Source organism: Nyctereutes procyonoides, unplaced genomic scaffold, assembly GCF_905146905.1.
Source record: "Nyctereutes procyonoides isolate TBG_1078 unplaced genomic scaffold, NYPRO_anot_genome, whole genome shotgun sequence".
Classification (NCBI taxonomy): Eukaryota; Metazoa; Chordata; class Mammalia; order Carnivora; family Canidae; genus Nyctereutes; species Nyctereutes procyonoides.
This window is the reverse complement of record NW_026575052.1, coordinates 50,857,823-50,868,284: the sequence shown is the minus strand read 5'-3', so window position 1 is coordinate 50,868,284 and position 10,462 is coordinate 50,857,823. Positions and strand designations below refer to the sequence as shown.

Genomic DNA, 10,462 nt, shown 5'->3' with positions numbered 1-10,462 from the left:
TTAGACTGTCGGCCAGAAAATAATTTTAATGCAAAGTAGCAAGGGCCACTCCATTTTATCATTTCCTTGCTCTTGCTCTACAGACTCTTCCTTCCTGTGACTGTGAGCAGGTGAGAGGAACAGGCTGTGTTTCTCGAGTGGCTGCCCATATGGGAAGGAGTCTCTCAGAGTCTCTCAGAGTCTCAGAGTCTGTAGCTTGCTCCTAGATCTGGGGTAATGCTAGTGTCCTTTAGATCTTGGAGTAAATGTGAAATAATAAAATAATTTATATGTGGCTCGTGCGTCTACTGATCCCATCGCCTTCCTCTTTATAGTCACAGGGCAGCTGCATCATCCTTGGATCCATGGGGACCCAACATTGCTTCTAAAGAACCTGCAAAATAAATACATCATGAAAAAGGGTGAACTTCTTAGCAGTAGTAGGCTAGAGAAGATGAGAGCAGAGCCTGGGTCTTTGACAGTATCACCTTTCTGGTTAAGGGATTAGAATCTGAAGATAAGAGGAGGAGAAAGTAGAAAGGAACTAGGAAAAAATGACCTTCTCTGTGGTGGGGCATCCTTTGCTGTTATTCATGTTGATATTCTTCATAGAGATCAGGGTGATGCTGTCTTTCTCTCCGTTGGCTGTGGAGCAGCTAGGGGAAGGATAGGAACATGGTTGAACAATGAAGAACAGGAGTCAATATAGTGGTTAAATAACTGTGGGGCAAAGTGTTGGAACCTCGAACTTTGTTTCTATTAAACCTGTAATTTGGCGATAGACCCTAATGAAATGGGAGTGTGCTTTGAAGCCCAAAAAACTTCTATTTAAATCTTAGTTTTACTATTTGCTACTTATGTGATCTTGCCCAAGTTACAACCTCTTCCAAATCTCAATTTTTTCAAATGTACAGAATGCAGTATATCTGCCTGGAAGGATTGCTGTAAGGATTTGAGATAATATTATAAAATACTTGCCATAGTAACTGGCATATATAAGATGCTCCTTAGCTAAGTGTTTTCTTATTTAATGGGGTATAATAGAGGGGATCCTGGGTAGTTCAGTTGATTAAGTGTCTGACTCTTGGTTTCAGCTCAGGTCACGATCTCAGGATTGTGGTATCAAGCCCTGCCTCAGGCTCTGCACTCAGAGGGGAGACTGCTTAGGTTTTCCTCTTTCTCTCTCCCTCCCTCAGCCCCTTTCTCTTTCTCTAAAATAAATCAATAAAATCTTTTTTAAAAAAGAGGGGCTTATTAGCATCTGAATTCCTACACTTTTCAAGAGGGGGTTATAGAGGCTTAGCCCTCAGGCTGAAGAGTTCCATTCATCTCCTGTCACTTGATTGTTTCCTGTTAGGGTCACCCCTGTCCCACCCATCCCTAACCCTGGCCTTGCTGGTGGCTGTCAAGATTCCATGCATGCTTATGCAAGCTTGTGTGTGCGCAGAAGGCAGGAAGTAGCAGTTCTTTCTTGGAGTAGGGGCTGAGAGGTCAGAGAGATGATTTCTCCCTTATGCCTCTGACAGTCTTACCTTTCAGATAACCCCGAACTCCCAGGTTTCTGGGGATCTGTAAAACATCCAAAGACACAGACTGGGGGGAAGGTCACATGCTATAACTCAGAAGACCAACCTGTTCCTCAAAGCCCACCCAAGTGGACTACCCTCCCATTTCATCAGTGGTGCTTATGAGCCATTCTTTTCCTGCACTCCAGGCTGGGTGTCAGTCCCAAAATCTAGCTCTTGGTCTCTTAGCAAAGAGGGACAATGTGGGACCCCAAGTGGAAGGGCATGTACCTTCAGACTCCTTGTTCTTCCGACACTTAAACCTTAGACTGACCACACTGACTAGGATGATCACCACAACCACTAGGATGACAATGAAGCTGATAACACCTGGACGGGGAGAATGGGGTAAGGGAGAGGCAAAGGAGGGGTCAGAGAGGGGCCAGAAGAGTCCAAATTCCCTTCCCAGCCAAGTGCCGTGTAGATAGACTCTGAGAGCAGAGTGAATTCCCCTTCTCTCCTGGATGAATGAATTCTCAGCCTGCTACCCCTGGTGAGAGCAAGCTCCACAGCCCTGTCCCACCCTCCTATAAGAGCATGGAACCCGGCAGAGCCCAAAGAGTTGACTGGAGGGCCAGTGGAAGCTCCTTCCTACCAGGGCCTTCTTCATCAACCAAGCCCTCCTACAACAAATAAATAGGTGAGATTTAAACTCGTGTTTCCGGAGCCAGAGTCTAAGTTAGTTCAGGGGTGGGGTCTCCTGCCACTCTCCCCATCTTCTCCTCTCTCTTACCAAATGCAGCCACAGTGAGCACCGTCTCTGACGTGGGGCTGGGCAAAATGGTTGAGTCTTCTCTTATCCTCAGGCTCATGGTGGTTGATATGGGAGTAATATTTTGAGAAGTGTCTGAAGTGGAGTGGGGATGGGTATGTCAATGAAGGGACTGGCATAGCCCACCAGAGACATGGCTAGCTCCCTCCCACTTCCCCGGGTAAAGAACTACAGAAGGAGGGCACCTGGGTGGCTCAGTGGTTAAGCATGAGCCTTTGACTCAGGTCGTGATCCCAGGGTCCTGGGATCGAGTCCCACATTGGGCTCCCCACAGGGAGTCTGCTTCTCCCTCTGCCTATGTCTCTGCCTCTCTCTCTGTGTCTCTCATGAGAAAACAAAATCTTAAAAAAAAAAAAAAAAAAAAAAAAAAGAACTGCAGAAGGAGCTAATGCCCTACAAAAAGGACTTCCTCCTTGCCACTCAGACCAGATCTCATTAGGACGGAGGTTGGAACTGGGTGATGTGGGATGAGGTGAATTGCATTGCTGGTTGCTCATGTTATTAGCTTCAGGGTACTCCAAAAAGTTCAAAATGCTTCTCCTATTATTCTCTTCTCACCATCCCCTTGGGGCTCTTTTATGCTCTAGAGATAGGGAGCCAGACTGGGCAAGGTAGAGCCATCTGTGTTTTGCCAAGGGTAGAAGTGGGAGGAAAAAAGCCCCTGGATGTTTATCCCTAGGCACTGATTTAATAAGCCAGGCTGCCAGTTAAGGGGCACCAGTTTCTAGCCCTCTTAAAAAGTAGTATGATTACCCATCTCTTCCCTTCTTCAACTCTTTTTTTTTTTTTTTAAGATTTTGTTTTTAAGTAATCTCAACACCCAACACAGGGCTTGAACTTGTAACCCTGAGATCAAAAGTCACAGCTCCACCGACTGAGTCAGCCAGGCACCCCCTCTTCCACTCATTGTACTGCAAGTTTGATTGCTATCCATTTCCTTATCTGTACCTGCACTGCCAAATAAGTCTTCGAGTCTAAAAAAAATCTCAGAGCCAAGGGGTAGGATAAGAGGAAGGGTCAGGGTGCTCTTCACTGAGAGTACAGGCAGGACATACCACTGCTCCTTGGGATAGCTTGACCTATGCCATGAAACAGCAGGGCTAGGATGGAAGTGGCCACTCCCTCCCAGCTCTCTCCCCACACTGGCACATGAAGGTCAGCCTGCCCCGAAAAGCATATAGTCCTGGCCAAACCCCTTCTGCCTCCCTTTCCATCATTTTGGGTTCTCCCTCTCCCTTCCCCCTCCGTGATTTTATCAGTCCCGAGTCTAGGCTGCTTTTACCTTCACTGTGACCAGGCCCAAGGCTGTGTCTCTACTTCCTACCAACCTTCTCTCATTCCCAAACCAGGCTGCCACTGATGTGGATCCTGGCCCTGAGACGCCTCACTGTAGGACAGAATCTGGGCCTCCTGATGAGGTGGAGAAGGACCCCAACCACAAATGACCTAGTGCTCTTGATCCTCAGCCCCACATATTCACTAGGTTGTTCTGTGTCCTTCTGTGGCTGGGGCTGAGTCATGCCCACCAGGGACTGGGGGTGACCATCCGTGGTGCTTGTGCTCAGTGTCCCGGGTTTAATGGTTACCGCGAGGACCTGTGAGGCCCTCTCTGGAGCTGCTGTGGATTAGGAAGCAAGGGTGGGCCTGCTCAGGGCTTCAGCCAGTATTTACACGGGGGCTCTCTTTAGTCCAAAATCTTCCTTTTCTGTACTGCTTTCAATTCCAGAAGGAGCCATCTTTTCTTTTCCCTTTGGGACCTTACCGATACAGTTACATCTGCCTAGAATATACGCGCTACCACCCTCCAACCCACAGTCTTCATCTGGTTAACTCTTGGGCCTCCACTTCCAAGGTCACTCACTCTAACATGTCTTCCCTGACTCCCAAGTCTGAAGTGGCCTGCGTCAGTCTCTGCTCCTCCGGCACCTTCTCTTCATGCTTATCACATCCCTTCCCACCCTGCTTTGTAGTTGGCAATGTGAGGTCCCATTTACTTGTGTGTTTCCCTACTAGTCTATATTCTTCTGTAGGGCAGAAACTGTGCCTGCTTCCCACTGGGCCCTCCTCAGAGGGCATCTGGATCTGAGCAGCAGAGTACCTGGGGTCCCAGCACTGGCCGGAGAGCTTGAGCTTCTGGGCTCTGAGGAAGAGTTATTTCCTGTAAGGACAGAGGCAGGAAGAGGTAGAGGGGGGGAAGCTTTGGTGACACCACACTCCCTCATCCAACTGAGAACCCTTGGGTTCCAAGCAGATCTGAAGGGCTAGGTGGGGGCAGGGACTGGCCATACTCACTCACCTGTATTGGAAGAAAGTGGTTCTGTGATCAGACTTGGTTTGCCAAAGGCTCCTGAAACAAATCATCTGAGGCTTTCTATCTGAGGGTCACTGCTTTCTATTACTCTGTCTCCTTCTCTTCTTCCCTTGTAACTAGAGTTTTCTAGTCTTTCCCCTGCCACCCCCACCCTCAGCCATTCATCTTACTCCTCTTTGAAGGCATGTGAGACAGGGTCAAGCTGAAATAGTCCTGAGAAGAGCTCAGCCTTCCATGTCCTGAGAGCTCAGGCCCCAGCCCTAATCACCTGAGATCTGGTCTCGCCCTTCCTAAGCTGCCAGGTCACCATACCAGAGTAGGCGCTATGTGTTTGCTCTTACCCTGAAACCGAGATGTCTGCATCGTCATGGGCTGGGAGTGGTGGCCTGCCAGAGAAAGCAGAACACTTTGACTAGCTTGGTGAGTCTCTTGTCCAGTGCAGAGTCCACAGAAGATCCTAGGCTCTCCAAACCTTCCATGTTGGAAGGCAGACACACTTGGCAGAGGGCTGAAGAATGTGGCTCTGGCTCACAGTGCTAGCTTCCTCTGAAACTAGCACTCAATAGTACCATCACCACCACCTCGTGGTTCAGTGTGCCAGAGTCCTCTCCTGACTCTTTAGTCCCATGTGTATTTTATATCAACCTGCCTTGAGGTCAGGGGAAGGTTATTTCAAACTAGTGATTTGTCCAAGGACAGAGGGCCAGTAACCTGCGACGTCTAGATAAGGACCTTGGACTCCAGGTTCTTGCTATCCTACCACTGAGCCCTTCATTTTTCCCTGTGAATATTGTCATCTTGGTTCTGCCCCAAGGGAAGAGGATGGAAAGATGTGGTGAATAAAATGAGGTTATGGATTGGGGTAGGTATCTGGGCTGTCTCTCTGCCCCCCCTCCAGCTGGAAGTACGGGTGCACACAGCAAGTAAGTTCTGAGGAGTGTAGGAGCTCCTCAGGGAAGCTCTAGAACAAGCAGCCAATCTTATTTTCATAGGCAGAGGCTGCTTCCGAAATGGCCGTGGTTGGCCAAACCCAGGGAGGAGCCAGTTACGGGGAGGCCCCTATCAGAAGCCCTCATTGGCTTTTTTGTACATCCACGTATGTGCATGTGGGTCTCTGTGCAGATGTGTATGTGTGCTTGTGTGCCTGTATGTGTGGCCCCTGTGTGTGTGGGACCTGAAAGGTCAGGTTGTGTTTGCTCATTTTCCACAATGAAATCATTCTTGAAACCTGTGAACAATGTGAAAGGAAAACAACGTGGGGAAGTGGAGCCGCCCAGCTGGGTTCCCGTCCCTCTGCCACTGCTGAGACTGTAGCCTCTGGCCTGGCGCTTGGGCTCCCAGGCTCCCATCAACACGGAGGTCCCAAGCCTGGGCAAGGGTGAGCAGAGGTGGTTGGGGCCAGGGCCCTCCCAGCCTGTGTTAGCCTGGCGGCCTGTTTATTTTCCTTAACTACTGCCTTCCTCCATGGGGCTATCACTTGGATGGGGTATAATTAACGGTTTCCAAACCCAAGCTCGCCTAAACCCTGGAAAAACCCTGTGTTTTTCCAAGTCACCCTGTCTCTGGTAGCCCCACCCTCTCACTGGGTGGGGCATCAGAGGGGGATTAAAACTAGTAGGGACCCAAGGCTAGAGAGCAATCTGCCCAGCTGAAAATGACCCTGAAAGAACATTTCAAGGCACATCCTGACAACACCTCTCAGTAATTGATGAAGCATGTCTTAGGTACCGTCTGAGCTCTATCAGGTTGTCACATTAGCTCTTCATGGATGAACACAATGCACTGCCTTCTGGCAGGTGTGGAAACAAAACCAGTGTTTTAGAAAGAGTTCCAAAGCCACAGGCTCTAAGCTCCAGTACCCTGTTCTCTGTCTTCTGGCCCTATACCCCTACCAGAAATTTCTGTTAGCAGTAGATTCTTCTGTGAGTAGATGAGGGACTTTGGGAATATCTGTTTCTGCAAGCCAGGGTTCTTCTGACCCCTGGGCCTGTAGACACTCCAAGAACCCTGGCCACATGAGATTTCTGATTTTCCTGTCTCCTCTCCCTAATCCCTACCTGCTTCATTACCTTCCAGCCTCTCCCTTCTTCCTCTCTACCACCTCTGTCCCTTATTTTCCTCAGCAGCAGAATTTAGTAGTTTAAAAATCACAGCTTTTGGAGTCTGACAGGTATGAGTTCAAGTCCTGACTCTACCACTTACGTTCTGACTTGGGCCTTAGTTTTTCCTCTTCTTTAAAACACAAATGACTTACATACCTCATAAGTGGTTGCGAGGATAAGAAAATTCGTATAAAGCACTTAACTCAGTGCCTGACAGTCCATGCTCAATAAATGCTAGACATCCTCCAAGTCTCTGTGTATCCAAGTCAAGTCACCTTGTGGGCCTGAATCACCTCAAAAAGGGTTCCTCAAGGGAGACAGTAAGCGTGCTGAGATCTCAGGATGAGAGATGAGGAAATTCAAAGGGTAACTGTGGCTTATGTAGAGTTTATACAGGGCACCGTGAGCCCTGCCACTTGCTTGGTTCAGTGCCCCCTCATGAGGCTCCCCTTTAATGTCCTTCTCTGCCGCTTCTGAGGTTTCTACCACAGCCTAGTCCCCCAGCCCCGGATCAAACCTGTGACTCTGTCCTCCGGGGGTGGGGTAGGGATGGGAATGGGGTGGGCAATCAGAGTTTTACTCCCAGCCCATGGGCTTCTAGAGAAAGGTCTGACCTCTCCAAGGGACAGAGTATTAGAACTCAGGCTTTCTACCCCCACCAAGGGAGGGCCTTCCTCTGTCCCCATCCAAGTACTTGGTATGAGCAGGCTCCTAAGTCTCCAGCAGAGGACTGCTGGAGAGTGACATGGGAGTAGGGAAGGGATGAGCAAACGGAAGTTGCTGCCCTGTGAGTCAGAATCTCCTGGATTTCTCATGGTTCCCAGCAACTGCTCCCTAATTAGAGGACTCCTGAGCTGCTTCACCCTTCCTTGGCTCCCGGAATCCGGTCTCAGAGGGGCTGTTTCCAGGCATCTCCTCTGGATGCCTTCTCATCCAGCCCCTCAGGTGAGGATGCTGTATACATCCTCTCTGGTAGATAGTTCTTTGTGCCTAACCTGAGTCTCTCTTGCTGTGATTTGAGCTTCAAGTCAACATTTGGAATTCCCAGGTTGTTACTCCTCATATGAAAGAAGAGTCAGGATCATCTGTAAAGCCCAAGGAGCAGACAATTTTGTGCCAGAACACCCTGGAAGGAGCTCTCTGGCCTCAGTCTCACACCAAGATGGTGGCTTCCCACATTTCAGGAGGTCAGACTGTGGAGGCCCCAGTTCACCCTGGAAATGTTCCCACAAAAGGGTTTAGCCACATCTCAACTTCACCTTCTCTCAGTAATGGCCACCCTTCCCCCCACACCATTTCAAATGGTTCTCTTCATCAGAAGGCTCTGGAATTTCCCTTGGGCACAGGCCTGGATGAAGAGCATGTGCCTCCTACTCTGTGAAGGAAGGACAGGCGCCCAGGACCGCCAGTGGCGGGAGAGGAAGTGCTGAAGCAGGGTGGCAAGTGCCTCTTACCTTGGAGCAGGAGGAAGCCAAGGATCGCCCCGCACAGCCGCGCCGCTCTGACGGTGCCCATGTCAGCTGGGTCTGTGGCGGGCAGGCAGCTGCTCCACGGTGGCTCTGTCCATAGTGGAGAAGAGAGAGGGAGTGCTGGGGCGGGGTGTGGGGTGGGGGCTCACTCTCCAGGAGCTTCCTGTCAAAGAATAGAAGGAAACAGATTGGGCCTGGCTCTAGGGGCCCTGCTCAGCCAGCAGCCCAGATGAGGATGTAAAGCTGGAGCAGTGTGACTGTGCCTGGGGCTCTGCCCTGCCTGGGCTAGCGCCACAGTGGGGTCCTCCAGAGCCTTTCCACAAAGACCAGTGATGGCAACGGGGTCCATGCCCCCCTCTCTGCCCCTCTGAGGGGTCCATCAGCTTCCTCCACACACTGTTTGGAGGCTTTTGGAAATTTACCTGGAGTCGAACTCCAATCTCTCCCCATACTGTTTCAGACCAGGTCCTCGTCTCCCAAGACGAACTCTAAAGCTCAGCCCACCAGCCATCCATGCTCTGTAGACTCTGAATGCTTCACATTCCTCTCCACTCCCAGGGTCCCAATGCAGATGGGACTTCCAGCATTTTTCAGGGAGGCCTTGTTTTTGTTTGCTTGTTTTTAAGTAATCTCTACAAACACATGGGTCCGGGCTCGAATTTACAAGCTTGAGATCAAGAGTCGCAAGCTCCAATGACTGAGCCCACCAGGCACCCCTATTGTTATTCTTAACAATTCTTAATGTTAGCAGGGCCATATTCCCTCCCAAGGCTCTAGAGGACAATCTGTTCCTTGTCCTTTCCAGCTTCCAGTGTCTGTTGGACATTCCTTGGCTTGTGGCCACATCACTTCAATCTTTGCCTCTATCTGCACATCACCTTCTCCTCTGTGTGTCTCTTACAAGGACACTTGTCACTGAATCTAGTGACCATCTGGATAATCCAGGATGACCTCCTTGTCCCTAAATCCTTAGCTTAGTTACATCTGAGAAGACTGGTTTTCCACATAAGGTTAATATTCACAGGTTCTGGGGACTAAGATATGGACATACTTTGTGGGGGCCACCGTTCAGCCACTATGGCTAGTTTTCCCCACTTTAAAGTTCCTCTTTTCACCTTTATAATTAAGTACTTATTTGCAAATAAGTACTTTGAATTCTGTAAATATTACACATTACAATAATTTATTATTTTGATGCACAAATTGTCCCCATTTTGGTCACTGGGAGTCCCTTTGAGCTGGCTTTTGTGTCCTGTTGACATGGCTCCATCATTCTTTGAGGATTTTCTTACTTTCTGGAGTAACAAGATGTTCCATGTTCATCCCATGCCAACTTTGAGATTGGCTGTTTCTCCAAAGGAGCCCCAGTTCCTTTTAGTGGCAAATGGCATTGAGAAATGGAGATCCAGGCAGTGGAGGTGCTCATTGCTACTATGACGTAGCTTCTCTAAGGCCCCTTTTTCTCTTTTTAAATTTTATTTTATGAAAAAAAATTTATTTTATGTTTTTATTTTTAAAAGATTTTATTTTATTTTTAAAATATTTTATTTATTTATTTGACAGAGAGAGAGAGAGAGAGCACAAACAGAGGACTGGTGGGCAGAGAGAGGAGAAGCAGACCCCTCGAGGAGCAGGGAGCCAGATGTGGCACTTGATCCCAGGACCCTGGAATCATGACCTGAGCAGAAGGCAGATGCTAAACCGACTGAGCCACCCAGGTGCCCCTCTGTCCTTCTCTCTCTTTTTTAAAGATTTTATTTATTTATTCCTGAGAGACAGAGAGAGAGAGAGAGAGAGTCAGAGACACAGGCAGAGGGACAAACAGGCTCCATGCAGGGAGCCCGACGAGGGACTGGAACCCAGGACCCCAGGATCACGCCCTGGGCTGAAGGCAGTGCTAAACCGCTGAGCCACCCGGGCTGCCCAATAAAATTTATTTTTTTAAAGATTTTTTTTGAAATTTATTTATTCATGAGAGACACACAGAGAGAGAGGCAGAGACACAGGCAGAGGGAGAAACAGGATTCCTTCAGGGAGCCCAATGTGGTACTCGATCCCAGGACCCCGGGATCACGACCTGAGCCGAAGGCAAATGCTCAACTGCTGAACCACCCAGGTGTCCCTATTTATTTTAGAAAGAGAATGCATATGGTGGGGTGAAGTGGGGGAGGAGAGAGACAAGCTGACTCCACACTGGGAGCTTCATCCTAGGATTCTGAGTTCATGAACTGAGCCAAAACCAAAAGTCAGACGCTCAACCCATT

General features: G+C 49.1%; 1 protein-coding gene across 3 annotated transcripts; it reads right to left on the bottom strand.

Moving 5' to 3' along the window:
* Positions 1 to 8,302, bottom strand: ECSCR (endothelial cell surface expressed chemotaxis and apoptosis regulator). 3 transcript variants are annotated; one of them, XM_055331099.1, is made up of 9 exons: positions 8,184 to 8,302; positions 4,969 to 5,013; positions 4,613 to 4,663; positions 4,415 to 4,474; positions 2,278 to 2,391; positions 1,776 to 1,874; positions 1,512 to 1,548; positions 539 to 635; positions 1 to 373 (listed from the first exon to the last, which is right to left on the bottom strand). In XM_055331099.1, the coding sequence occupies exons 1-9, from the start codon at positions 8,242 to 8,244 to the stop codon at positions 365 to 367; spliced, it is 573 nt and encodes a 190-aa protein (XP_055187074.1). In that variant the 5' UTR covers positions 8,245 to 8,302; the 3' UTR covers positions 1 to 364. The 3 variants fall into 3 exon arrangements, with proteins under 3 accessions (XP_055187074.1, XP_055187076.1, XP_055187075.1); XM_055331101.1 differs by lacking the exon at positions 2,278 to 2,391; XM_055331100.1 differs by lacking the exons at positions 4,613 to 4,663; positions 4,969 to 5,013.
* Positions 8,303 to 10,462: the final 2,160 nt, after the last annotated feature.